This window comes from Rutidosis leptorrhynchoides, chromosome 4, assembly GCF_046630445.1.
Source record: "Rutidosis leptorrhynchoides isolate AG116_Rl617_1_P2 chromosome 4, CSIRO_AGI_Rlap_v1, whole genome shotgun sequence".
Taxonomy (NCBI): Eukaryota; Viridiplantae; Streptophyta; class Magnoliopsida; order Asterales; family Asteraceae; genus Rutidosis; species Rutidosis leptorrhynchoides.
Genome location: NC_092336.1, coordinates 113,689,204 through 113,703,986, shown reverse-complemented (window position 1 = coordinate 113,703,986; position 14,783 = coordinate 113,689,204). Strand labels below are relative to the sequence as shown.

The following is a 14,783-nucleotide window of genomic DNA, read 5'->3' as shown; positions in this document are numbered from 1 at the left end:
TTAATTGTGTAACACCATAAGGTAGCAAACCTGGAGTTTGTCAACATAAGAAAACTTGGTGTTACTTGATCGGAGATCTCTGATAGAAATTTCAGATTCTAAAAATTGACATGGCCCTAAACAATTACCCATAACTGACGCCTAACGCATTTAGGGTTTACGATTTTGTAAATATCAGTTAAGGAAATTTTAGATGGGAATCGAACCCCCGACCTTCCATATGAAAAACTCATTATATGTTCAGAATATTCTATGTCTCGAGTTTCTGAAATCTAAAGTTAGTTAGAATCACAAACCATATAATTATCAAGGTTTTTATCTATCAAATATAAGAGTTTTAGTGTCGTTTTGCAAAAAAAAAAAATAATAATAATAATAAAAAATAATAATTTTTTTTTTTGAGAGGCCCATGATTGATTAGGTGTGTGGTATGTTTAGTTTCGGGTTTGTTGGGTTGTTGTATCTTGTATTTGGGTCTTCATCTTTTTGTTGAATTACCTCAAGTTTTTATAGATTAATACTCCCTCCGTCTTATTCCAATAGTCCAGTTTTGACTTTTAAGGTCTTTTTTGTTCAACTTTGACCTAAAATAACTTTATTTTTGTTATATATTATTTGATAAAAAAATATACTAATGAAAACACATTTAAACATTAATTCATTCATATAAATTTCATCGAATAATATATAGCACAAACAAAAATATTTTGAGTCAAAGTTTAACACAAAAGACTTTGAAAATATAAGTAGACTATTGAAATGAGACAGAGAAGAGTAGCTTTTTTGAAAAAAATTACCTTGGTAAAAGCTTACATATTTCTACTTTCTATTATCATTATTTATTATTTATTATTCTCGTTTGATAATCATTTATATTTATATTTATACTGTATTACGTATTGCTCCGCATATCATTCTCTCTTTACCCAATTTCTTAAAAAAAAAAAAAAAACTCAGAGAACGTAGTGTAAAAATGAAAAAGTAGAAAATAAAATAATTTCAGTGCACTTAAAAACAGAGGTGGGGTTTTAGGTAGAGAAAACCAAAGGAAAAAACACACAGGTATGACATTATTTTCTTTCTTTATGCACTGCAATTATCAATATCAATGTGTTTTTACTGTAGCAATTTTATTTATTTAATTTTTTTTTTGGGTAAACGGCAAAATATATTAAAATTCAAAGACATACAAAGGCCGGATATACCCTAAGCCCAACAGAAAACAACAGGCCCAAATAAAGGAACCCGAAAACACAACCTACAAATAAAATCTATTAGCAATTACACTAAGCTTCCAAATATCCCCCACTCTTAAACATCATTCGATTTCTTTACCTTTAAAGAAACCAACTTCAATCTATTAGCAATTTTATTTTACTTACATTTACATTTACATATACGGTGTATTAAATTAAATTAAATTAATAACCTTGTTTTTATTGAGATTTGCGTTACATCATTTCCCTATCCCGGAGTAAATTTACCAAGTGGGTACACCTCCTTAAAAATTAAACTGTGTATTTTGTGTGTGAAATTACACACACTTGTTTTTATCTTCATATCACACATCTTGACCATTGATACCTGATCCTTTTCCTCACTAAAAGATTAGTAGATAAAAAAAAGGGAATTTTTATACGAGTAGTTTCTTCTATATCTATATCTATCTATATATATTATAAATCTCATAATAATTTTACTCTTTTTTGAAGATTGCACAATCTCAAAAGGGGTTTTTAGAGAGAGAAAACAAAGAAGAAGGTTGGTTTTATGTCGGCAAGTTTATTGACTGTTCTTGGGGCTCCATTGAAGCTCTGTTTCCAATTTTCATCATTTGTTGCTGTGTTTCTTTGCGCTGTTCTCTGCTGGGTTTTTCAGCAGGGTTTTCTTTTCTGTTTTCCAACTGTTTCGATGCGTTTGAGGCCAAAAAGGTATGATTTTTACTAAACCCTAATTTTTAATTTCATTAATTTATATCCTTTTTTTACAGATCTGTAATGGGTTTTGGCTTAATTTTATTGGGTGTTGATTATATTTTGCAGGACTTGTTCTGGAGTCGAGTGTTTTGGTGGATTTCATATAAACCGGTTATTTGATCTTTTCTTGTTCTTGAGAGGGCCTTTAACCTAAACCCTTCAATTTTTTATTTTTATTTTTTTTCTGCTGGGTTTTAGTTTTTATAGTTTTATTTTGTTTTGAGGTTATCTCTTTACGGCTAAAAAGCCGCCGGAATTTGAAAGAAGAACCCCAGATGAGTCTCAAAAAATCAAGAATCAGTTCTAAAAGTACGGAACAAAGCAAACACATGAGAAAAATTCGGGTCATTTGCTACGACCCGGATTTAACCGATTCATCCGATGACGAAAAGTCCAACAAAAAACCCTACGGGTCAAAACGGATTGTCCGAGAAATCAAGATTCCGGCGGTTTACGACGGCGGCTGTACGGAAACGGTCACTACCAAGGAAACGGAAACTGAGAATTCATGTCAAGATAGTAACGGCGGAAAAACTTCCAAAAGAAAAAGGGTTTTGACTATAACCCCGGGTCAAACCCGGCCAACTTCCGGTAAATACCGGGGCGTCCGGCAACGTAAATGGGGCAAATGGGCTGCTGAAATCCGTGACCCGTTTAAACAAAGACGGATTTGGCTTGGTACTTACAATACTGCTGAAGAAGCTTCTAAAGCTTATGAAATGAAGAAACTCGAGTTTGAAGCCATGGCCGAGGCTTCAAAAGGTGGCTCGAATAACATCAAAACCCCCACTAAACCGTCATCGTCGGGTGCGGTTTCGAAGCCGGTAAACCCGACCGCATCCGAGGAATCGGTTGGTGTCATTACCCACAAATCGGCTTCTTCAGTTTATGAGACCGAAACATCATCTGTTTCAGAGATGAATGAAACGAAACCTATGGAACTTATCGAGACACTTGAGGTTGAAGATGGGTTGACTTTTGCGGAATTAGGTCAAGGGTTAGACATGAAATTGGAACTCGACTCGATGTTTTTCAATACAATTGATATGCCGTTGGATGCATTTGTTGATCTTGATGATTTTCAGCTATGTGGATTCGATGATAGTGAAGGGTGTGAGTTGCCCGATTGGGATTTTGACGAACTCGACCTCTAAGAGCTTTGTTGGATGAACACATTGCGGGTTGATGAGCCGCGATGATGAACAAACAACCACTTAATAAGGGGTGCTTATAAGTTTTGCAGTTAGTTAATAATTAGAAGAGTGTTTTTCAAGGTGTTTAGATAATAATCCTCCTTGAATACTATGGTTTTTGATAGTTAATTTTTTTGTGTTTTGTTATATGAGTCCTTTGGGTTTTATTGTGCTATTAGAGCCGTCCAAAGGAGTGTTCTTGAGTTGTTACACTATTGCAAGTGTTAAAAACAGTTATCTTTTGCTTAATTCAATCTATCTTCGTAGTTTTTTGTTATGTTTTCATGTTTTAGTTTGTGGCAAAAAAGTGCTAAATTTTGGAAGTAGTAAGTTGTGGGAGGGCTGTAAATGAGCCAAGCTTCTCGTGACATTGATTCGAGTATAGTCAATGAGTCGAGCTTATTGTGACATTGATTCTGGTCGAGTCAGCTGAACTACTCGTGAGGTACTCGATCTCACCTAGAGCTTGATTGGAGTCGAGTCAGCTGAACTACTACTTTGGTACTCGGGCTCAACTAGAGCTGATTGAATCTAAATAGTTGAGCTTCATTGGACTCTAAATATCCTTGAGTTAGAAATTGAACAAATTTTAAAGATCGTTTAGTAAATATGTCTAGCTACTTGTTGATATCGCCCATCATATGATTTTTGACTAATGCGTGTTTATCATATTGGCACCACATAGTACGATCCTCTGATGCCCTGCTTTTTTCCACAGTTGAAATTAAAATGCTTCGGTTGTAATCCACTTCCTGAAATTTTCCCTTATTTTTTTGAATAAATAGACCTTAATTATTAAAAAAACAAAGCAAACAACCAAAGCTTTAGTATCTGAAATTTAATACGGAGTATGAAAGAAAAGTTGCAATTACAAAAAAATTAGGGGTGAAATTTTCCCGATTTAAAGAATACCGTAAATTTCACTTCACTTCATTAGGAGTACAACACATAGTCCGAAGTATTTTTACTACTACCTATAAATGTATGTATGCTACAACCACCTCATTACAAACAAATAACGCTGCCAAAAGTGTTACTAAGGTAACTTGTAAAGTTGGTTTCCAACTATATTTGGAATACATATACGGTAATCCCACCGGTGTAAAAAAGTCCAGATTACTCCCAATTAATCCCCGGTTATCCTTTTTAAACGTCTAAGATCATATTAAAATGGGCTATTGACCGGAGGGAGCTTCAATGTGCACAATTCACTTGGTTACGGGTCTCGTCGCTCCGGAGCTCGTCACCCAGAGGTTTTACTCGCTAGTGGGGATCTAATGTGTTAGTCACTAGGGATGTTTCTTCCGCGTACAAAAAGAAAACAGTCTGTTTCGTTTTTCCACAATCTGTTTAGTTAATCAATCAACATCGATTAATGGGTCAAAATCGAATTCGTTAATCAAAGTCGGTTAAAGTTAAAATTGGTCAATATTTTAACCTGAATCCAAATTAGAATTTTAGAGTTTTTTAAACAAACCGAACGATTTTAAACACTTATGTTAAATTTTATGTTTATGGTTTTCTTGTATATTAACACATAATTTTGAAATATATTATTAAATGTTTAAAAAATACAATTCGATTCAACAAATTACCGAATATGCATTTTAAAATCTCGACCGATTAATCTCCGATTATCAAATTTTGCAACCTTTCATATACATAATGTGAGCATATGAGAATATGAGATATCAAAGCAGGATGCAAGATTAGTAGGCTGGTATACGTGTCTTTATTTGATTTAATTTTGGTGCAAGTAGTTGTAACGTCGTTTTCATTTTACTGTGTTAAATCTTTGTTAGCCGTCGTATCCAGACTTTTCAATGGGATTAATATAATATTATGGACGTACTACTACTATATACTCCATAATTTATATAGGTAGATTAAATTAAAGATTAAGATGCGTACGTAGTTATATAAATAAATATAATGCTCAATTATTTTATTGAGACTATTACAAAGAAAAAATATTAGTAGAAGCTAAAATGCGAAAGTCAATGGTTTTAAACTTACCTGTTTATGATGCAACACCTACGTACATTTCTCGTTATTCAAATATGATAATTATTTCTCAGTTACTTGACTTTTGTCAGAACCCATGTCATACGAATTTGTAAAATTTAAAATGGAAGATCGATCACCGAGTATTTGGTTGAATGGTAATCAAGGAGTGAATTGAAGGACGTGATCCGGGTTAGATTCTCACCCAGGAATTTATTTCCTTCAAAAATACGTGGCCTGAATTCGAGTTGAAAAAGTTTCCCCATGTGTTATAAGATGAAAAGGTGGTGAGTCCTCCACATAGTGTGGACCTTAGTCATTAACTCTAACATTGATGGTCTAAAAAAAATGGACGATCATAGAAGATGATGGAGAAGACTTCGTTTGATTACCTCTCAATTGAATAGTTCACGCTGAATACTGGACCATTCAGTATTTAGCGTATTTGTTTTTTTACATCTGAATGATATATGGTGCTAAATTATTCACCATTCAGTGATGAATCATTCAGATCGAATTGAATAACTTTCTTAACCATTAAACGTCTAAATTTTATGTAATATCCTCATGAAATTATATCAAGAACATTGAATAAAACAAATGTGCTGCTAGTCTATCAATGTAAAAGGTTAATACAGTAATTATACATCAAACACATTGCTCATTTACAATGATTATCAAAAAAATTATTGTCATTCAAAATCAAATTCACTATGAACCTTTGAAACATTCCCCGCTTAATTATTCAATTATATCAAACACACTCAAATTTTTAGAAACATGGATGGCAAAGAAGCTTCCTTGTACATATTCGACATTAAGAGTATAGAGTATGAAATACCTAGATAGATCCATAAGCTATAAAGAACTCGACCCTTTCATTTTAGACCACTTGTATTGGATTGGTAATTGTCAATATTGTAAAGAAGTCTGAAAGAAGTCTATATTGGTAAATATTATAAAAAATGATTGTTGACACAGGATCTATCAATTTTGTTTAGTTTTGTATTATAAATTAAAATTTCATTAGTTTTATTTTCTTACCTTCAAGCATTAAAACTTTTCTTCGTTTTAGTCTCGTTCACGCGCAACTCATGCCTCAAAACGCCCTAGTGGGATGCCGCCAGTGACATCTCATGGAATGTTGAGCAAATGGTCTTAAACCATTTGTTACCTTGTGTGTTTATTGTTATTGTGCATTATATTAATGAGAGTATGACGAGTTTCATTTTTCATTTCAAATTAAAATGATGTACAAAGTATGCAATTAAACAAAAGTTTAAAATTTTGGAGGTGTCAAAACTCAAAAATTTTAAAAAATAATAATGCATTTTATATTAAAACAACCACGGGATATTATTCAAACATAGATTTTTAAATTGTAATTAGTTAATTTACAAACTACTAGCTACTTGAAGTCTACCATGTGAGAAACTTAATGGATTGAGGTTAATGGATTGAGGTTGATAGTTATTGGGAATGATATGATATATTTGAGAGTATCTAGTATACCAGTTGACTAATAACTTTCCTTTTTCGAAAATGTTAGGAGATTAGTTTTATTTTATTTGTAATGAAATGACAACTATATAAGAAGTAAACAATTTACTATGCTTGTTTTGAAAACTTCTTTTTGCCTTGATAATTATTAGTAGTCTTATCTTATTATATGTATTGACTAATTAATGTAAATGAGGGCCCAATTTTATATATTGAAAATGACTTTCAAAATTAATGAGACGAACCATAAAGTATCACACACGAAGTTAAAACTCATAAGTCTCATTGTCTCATATACACGAAGTTAAAACTCATAAGTCTCATTGTCCCAATTTTAGAATTCATCATAAGTCTCATTGTCTCATTGTCTTTAACTTCAATTCTGGTATCAAATCTCTATACAATGTATCATGTTGTGTATCGTTATAGACTTTTTTTACAAGACCCAAAACATATCAAGGTTAACTTTATGCTAGATATCGTATGTAAAGTTTATGTGATTATAAGGCCTGCTAGATAAATGCAATGAGCTAATTTTTGTTTGTTCATAGTTGGTAATATGCATGATTATGATGCATTTGGGATTTGGAATGTGTAGGAGCGGATCAAAATGAAGAAATAAGGATATCGAGAAGTGGAGTAGTAGATCGTGATTGTTATCAATAGGATGAGCTTTGTATTGTCATCAAAGTATTTGAATAATTCTAATAATTAATATATATATATATATATATATATATATATATATATATATATATATATATATATATATATATATATATATATATATATATATATATATATATATATTATATATTATTAGAATTATTCAAACGTAAAAACCCTAGCCTCTCCGCAAAAATAGGGCGACTAAGGCGAATTTTCTTAATCGTTTTTTCTTCCTTCGTCTTCTTCGCTATTCTCAATCTGTTTTCATCTGACATCTTGGATCGTGTATAGTGTTTGTGGTTATGGGTAAGAATTCGGGAGGCGCAAAGAAAAAGGCTACGAAATCCCAACCTAGGGTTTTACGTAGTCGAACTATAGATGGTAAAGAAGATAGTTCGAATGAGGAATCTGATAGTGTGGAAAGTTCAAGGCGTAGGGCTGATGATACGATTGATAATGATAAGATTGATAATACAGCCCATGGTGCAGGTTCCGATATGTCTAAGGATCATGTAATTCTGCCTGATTCTAACGACAATACGACTCAAGCATTGCATGACCCACCTGTGGGGAAGGTGATTGCACATACTGACTCATCTAAGGATGAGCGGTATGATGAAAGAACTAAGTTTAATAAATATTTTCCTTCGTTAAATAAAGAAATCCGTGTTCCTGTTTTGAATCTGGAAAAAACTGTTTTGCATGCTTCACCAAGTGCTCAGTCTACAAAGATGCCTAGTTATCTTGCTAAATTGAATGGGAAGCAGCATGAACAGAAGGTTAATTTTCGTTTTGTAGCTAGCCCTAGCAACCTAGAAGATGATGTCGATGTTGAAATCCCAATTGAATCTGTATTGGAAGTCCAAGAACGATATAATAACACACTATATGGGTATTTTTTTAGGGAAACGAGTGCCATACCCGGTCGTTAAGAATTATGCTACGAATGTATGGCGGAAGTTTGGTCTAGAAAAGGTAATGATGAATTCTAAAGGTTTTTTCTTTTTTAAATTTGAGACAGAAAATGGCATGAATGGTGCTCTAGAAGGTGGTCCATGGATCATTAGAAACATCCCAATTATTTTGAATAAATGGTCACCGGAAATAGCGTTGACAAAAGAGGAGCTTTCTAGTGTTCCAGTTTGGGTTAAACTTCATGATATACCTCTTGCTGGGTTCACGGAAGATGGGCTGAGTATTATGGCGTCGAAAATAGGTGTTCCTATTATGCTAGACTCTTATACAAGTACCATGTGTAAGGAGTCATGGGGTCGACCTAATTTTGCACGCGCTTTGATTGAAGTCTCGGCTGAGCTTGAGATGAGAGAACAACTTCATGTGGCTATACCAAGTCCGGGGGGTAAAACGAAAACAATAAGTACAATAAGAGTTAAGTATGAATGGCAGCCACCTAGGTGTTCTGTTTGTGGAATTTTTGGTCATAAAGATGCCCAATGTCTAAAACAAGTTGTTGCTGCTGCAGTTGACAACAAACAGGTTGACGAAGATGGTTATGAGGCTGTGGGGACAAAAAGTAAGAATAATAAGGAGAATCGCCGTTCTGTTACGTTTGCTATTGGGAAACCTAAAACGAAGCTTGTGCATCGCTCGAAGCTTCAGCAACCGGTGAGTACACAAATGTCGAGCAAAGCTAAAGAAACAGTTGAAACAAGTAACCCATTTGGGGCTCTTAACAATGAGAATGATGGTAATGATATGGTTAATGATACTAATCTCCAACGATATCCGGACAAAGCACTTATGGATGAAGAAAGTGATATAGAAGGCAATGATGAAATTACGGACCAGGCTAGGGATTATCTTACGGAAGGTGCAAGCACACCTATTGTAAAGTTTCCTCATGAATAGCTTTGCACATGGAATATTCGGGGGTTGAATCGTATCCCGAAATAGAAAGAGATTCGTGAGGTAGTTACTGGTAATAATTTATGTTTTTGTACCATTTTGGAGTCTCATGTTGATATTAGTAAATTGAGTAATGTTTGTGCTTCGGTTTTTCATCAATGGCAATGGACTTCGAATAGTTCAATGTGCAGTGGGGGTACTCGAATCATAATGGGATGGGATCCGCTTATAGTTAATGTTATTGTGATTCATGCTTCGGATCAGGTTATTCATTGTCTTTTCCATTTGGTTCGAGAAGATAAGCGTGTGTATGTTTCTATTATGTATGCTAATAATTACTATATCCATCGTCGGCCTCTATGGGATAACTTGTGTATGCATACCAATTTTGTGGGTAATCACCCTTAGGTGATTATGGGGGATTTTAATGTTTCTCTTAGTCTTGATGATTCGACTGCAGGGGGTTCTCGTGTTACCCTTGCAATGAGAGAGTTTCGTGATTGTGTTGATCATATGAGAATGAGTGATGTTTCACACTCGGGTCTTCATTATACTTGGAACCAAAGGCCGCATGCTTCTGATGGTATCATGAAAAAGATAGATAGCATCATGGCTAATGATATTTTTATTAATGACTTTTCGAATGCTTATGTAGTTTTTCTACCTTACCGTATTTCTGATCATGCTCCGGCAGTTTTAGAGATTCCTTCTACTATTGTTGCTCGAGCTAAATCTTTCAAATTCAGCAACTCTATAGTATATAAGGAGGGATTTGATGAGGTAGTTTTTCGAGGATGGAGAAGAGCCTTAATCGGCCATCCTATGTTTCAGGTGGTAAAAAAGTTACGTGACTTAAAGAAACCTTTAAGACGGTTGATGTGGCAACAAGGTAATCTCCATACTAGTGTTGTGAAGCTTAATGCCGAACTGGATGAGGTACATAGTCAACTTGATTTGAACCCGTTTTCTATTAAAATTCGAGAAGAGCATTGCCACCTTCTTCATGCTTATAATGATGCGGTCCTTGACGAGGAACGCTTTTTACAACAAAAAGCAAAGATTGAGTGGCTTCGGGTGGGAGACATTAATTCAAGTTATTTTCATAAAGTGGTTAAGAGTAGACAACATAGAAGTAACATTCTTATGGTGGAAGATAATACGGTTAACATTATAGAAGGGCAGGGAGTTCCTGAGTGTTTAGTGCTTCATTATGCAAATTTTTTGGGTACTACATCAGATGCAACACCAAATGATGTTCCTGTTGACTTGTTTACTCGAACAGTACCACAAGCCAAAGCACATGCTATGATTCGGCCGGTCCTTGCAGAGGAAGTTAAAAGCGCTATCTTTAGTATTGGGAATAATAAATCGCCTGGTCCAGATGGATATACTGCTGAATTTTTCAAGTCCTCTTGGGATACTATAGGTGATGAGATTACTATGGCGGTTCGGGAGTTCTTTAGGAACGGGCAATTGTTAAAAGAAATTAATCATACGATTATTGCTTTAGTTCCCAATGTCGAAACTCCATCAAAAGTAACGGACTATCGTTCGATTGCTTGTTGTAACGTAAACTACAAATGTATTAGTAAAACTATTGCAAACCGTATCAAAGATATTTTGGACGAGATAATTAATATAAATCAATCGGCTTTTGTCCCGGGGCGTAGAATATCGGACAACATCCTTTTCACTCAAGAATTGATGCGGAATTACCATTTACAAAATGGTACGCCTAGATGTGCATTCAAAGTAGACATTCAAAAGGCGTATGACACAGTAAGTTGGGAGATTCTTGAATTAATTTTGATTCGTTTTGGTTTTCATCTTCTCGTGGTTAGATAGATCATGAAGTGTATCACTACAGTGTCGTTCTCCTTGAACATTAACGGTGAGGTGCATGGTTATTTCAAAGGGAAACGGGGTCTACGCCAGGGTGACCCGATGTCACCTTATTTATTTATGATTGTTATGGAAGTGCTTTCTCTTCTTCTTGCTAATCAGGCTCAGGTAACTGATGGTTTTAAATTTCATCCCAAGTGTGAAGAACAAGAAATCATTAATTTATGCTTTGCTGATGATTTGTTTATCTTTACCCACGCGAACATTATTACAATTAAGTCTATCAGTGAAGCGTTGGACCAATTTAAATTATGGTCAGGTCTTGTCCCGAGCATGCTAAAAAGTAAAGCTTATTTTGCTAATGTTACTCAAGCTATTAAAAATCAGATTCTTAATATTCTTCCTTTTGAGGAAGATGCTCTTCCGGTAAAATACTTGGGTGTTCCGTTGATTTCGTCACGATTGTACTATAGGGATTGTAAAGTCCTTGTTGATGACGTGAAAAATAGAGTGGAGAATTGGAAGAATAGATTCTTGTCGTTTGCAGGTAGACTTCAACTAATTAGTTCTGTATTATCTTCCATGCAAGTTTATTGGCAATCTGTTTTCATTCTTCCGTGTGCTACCCTGAACGATATTGAAGCTTTGATGAGAGGCTTTCTATGGTGCCAAGGTACTTTAAAGAAGGGTAAGGCCAAAGTTAAGTGGAAGGATGTCTGCCTCCCAAAACTTGAAGGTGGATTGGGAATTAAGAACCTCAAAGAATGGAATGTGGCTCTAATTTCTACGCATATATGGCGTCTTTTGTCTCATAAAGAGTCCTTGTGGGTGAAATGGGTACACACTTATAAGCTTGTGGTACGTAACTTTAGGGATATTGATGTTCCTTCAAATGCAAGTTGGAGTTGGCGTCGTATCCTTGGAATTCGGGAACAAATAAAAGGTCAGTTTTTTCATGTTATTCATAATGGTGAAAGAACTTCGGTGTGGTATGATGTGTGGTGTGATTCAAGACCTTTATCGAACTTTGTTACTACACGTATGATGTATCAGGAGGGATTTGACCCTTATTTTTCTATCAAAGACATGATTTCCCATAATCATATGGTCTGGCCCGTGAACTGGACTAACCAATTCCGTCAGCTTTCGTATGCTAATGCGCTTGTTTTAAGTGATGGTCATGACATGATAAAGTGGCCGGATTATGAGGGTACCAAGCACGAGTTCTCGGTTAATGAAGTTTGGAAGTTTGTTCGAAGTAAAGCCTCACAAGTGCCGTGGGTCTCGGTTGTGTGGTTGATGTTAAAGCAGAGGGGTACGAAATAATTATATTTTTATTATGAAATACTATTAAATACGATACAATTTCACACAAGTTATTTATTTATTTATAGAGTGGATATACCTAAACCTTGCTACAACACTTATAGGCAGTGTACCTAATCGTACAGTAGTGTAGTTTTTAGTAAGTCCGGTTCGTCCACAGGGAACTAGCCAAATTTAACGCTATATTTTTAAAACTAAATTTGTATATAAATATATATACAAGTAGTATTATTATTATAAAAAGGGGGTTTTACCGTTTAATGACCTGTTTGTCGATTTTAAAACTTAAGTCGCAATTAAAACCTAATGTAAAATATTAAAAATAAATATAACTTAATATAAAGCGTAAAGTAAATGACGATAATTAGAATTGCGATAAATTAAAGTGCGATAAATAAAAAGTACGATAATTAAAAGTGCAATAAATAAAATGACAGTAAATAAAAGTGCGATGAAATATGAAATAAAGGAATTATGCTTATTTAAACTTCCGTAATCATGATGTTTGACGTGTTGATTTTAATTTATTACCATGGGTTAATTGTCCTTTGTCCTGGATTATTCGATATGTCCATCTGGTTTTTGTCCATAACCGTCCATCAGTCATAAATATAAAGTGCGAGTGTCCTCGTCAAATTACCTTATATCTGAAGTCAAATATTCCAACTAATTGGGGACTTAAACTGTAACACGGTCTTAATACTTTATTTAATAATTAAACCAGGATATCGACTGCGTGTAACCCAAGGTTTTAATACTTTGTTAACAATTACGCCAAGTGTCCTTGTACATAATTCACCTCTGTTTTAATGAGTCCATTGACTATTAATCCATTCCCGCGTCCGGTTAAATGAACGATTATTAGTATTTATAAATATCCCGGCCATCGTGTCCGATCGAGTGTATATGGTTATTTATAGGGACGTCCAATTGTAAATCTTTATATTAAATTAACGAACTATCATTCAATTAAACAAATATAAAGCCCATTAATAGCCCATAGTCCAATTTCCACAAGTGTCGGTCTTTTGTCCAAACCCCAATTATGGTACAAAGCCCAATTACCCCGTCTTTAATATTTAGCCCAACATCATGATTACTTCGATTTAAATAAGCATAATAATAACTTAGCTACGAGACATTAATTTAAAAAGGTTGAACATAACTTACAATGATTAATAATAGCGTAGCTTTACACGGACAGAATTTTGACTTACACACTTACAACATTCGCTAACATAACCTTATTATTATTATTAATCTTAAATTAAAATTAAAATTAAAATTATAAAATATATATATATATATATATATATATATATATATATATATATATATATATATATATATATATATATATATATATATATCGTGAGAGAGATTGAAAAAGGAGTGAATAAAATCGATCAGAATGCGCGACCTTTTATAGGCCCATGTTTCACTGTAGAGCTCCGCGAGTGCAGATGTTTTCTTCATAAAAGCTCCGCGAGTACGGAGGTCTGGAATCCAGCTCATAGATTAAATCCAAAACGTGGGCTGCGTATAATTATAATATATAATAATATATATAATTAATTATATATTATATTATATTCTTGTGCATAGTTGACTTGTAATTTTTGGTCCGTTGCGTCGCGCGCTGAAAGTTGGTTCATGTCTCGGTTCCGTTCCGGATTTTCGAACGCCTTTTCGTACGATTTAATATCTTGTACTTTGTGTTTCACGGCTTGTACTCTTGTAATTTTTAGACGTTTCTCATCAATAATTTGAACCACTTGGATTGTACTTTGTACTTTTTAGCTTTTTGGTCATTTGCGTCTTCAATTCGTCGAATCTGTCTTTTGTCTTCACCTTTTATTATTTAAACGATTATCACTTGTAAATAGAACAATTGCAACTAAAAGTTTGTCTTTCTTGAAGGATAATGCTATGAAATATGTGTTCGTTTTTAGCATTATCAAATATTCCCACACTTGAGCGTTGCTTGTCCTCAAGCAATATAGTCTTGATATAAAAATACTAGAATCACTTCTTTATTCTTCACACTTTGTACATCAGTGATTTCTATACGGCGGTATGAACAATGATAGTAACGTTGTGGTTTACAGTCTCTCATGACTATAAAAATTTAGATCCTTTAGGAAATTAGATCTTTATGAAAACATTTGATCTTTTGAAAATTCAATCTAGCTTTTACCCTAGATAAGTTTTCCGGAATAACTCTTCACCGGTGTTTGCAAAATGTTTGTGGGTTTTGTGGGTTTCAGATTTGAAAATTTTAGCTCAAAACTTATGGTTTTGTGTCACCCACTTGCTAACCTTGTATTGGAAAAGCAACACGTCCAGTTTACTTGCTCCGTATATTACCTTTCGGTAAACTACCGTCCGGTTGTAAAGGAAAGCGTTG

At 34.1% G+C, this 14,783-nt stretch overlaps 1 protein-coding gene across 1 annotated transcript; it reads left to right on the top strand.

Annotated features, from left to right (window-relative positions):
• The first annotated feature begins 1,665 nt into the window (after positions 1-1,665).
• LOC139840060 (ethylene-responsive transcription factor ERF116-like) lies at positions 1,666-3,430 on the top strand. Its single transcript, XM_071830284.1, has 2 exons — positions 1,666-1,931; positions 2,043-3,430. Exon 2 carries the CDS (start codon positions 2,252-2,254, stop codon positions 3,128-3,130), a length of 879 nt encoding a protein of 292 aa, XP_071686385.1. The 5' UTR covers positions 1,666-1,931; positions 2,043-2,251; the 3' UTR covers positions 3,131-3,430.
• The last annotated feature ends 11,353 nt before the right edge of the window (positions 3,431-14,783 follow it).

Coding starts and splice junctions, on each gene's coding strand:
- LOC139840060 (XM_071830284.1), top strand. CDS start 2,252: ATGAGTCTCAAAAAATCAAGAATCAGTTCTAAAAGTACGGAACAAAGC.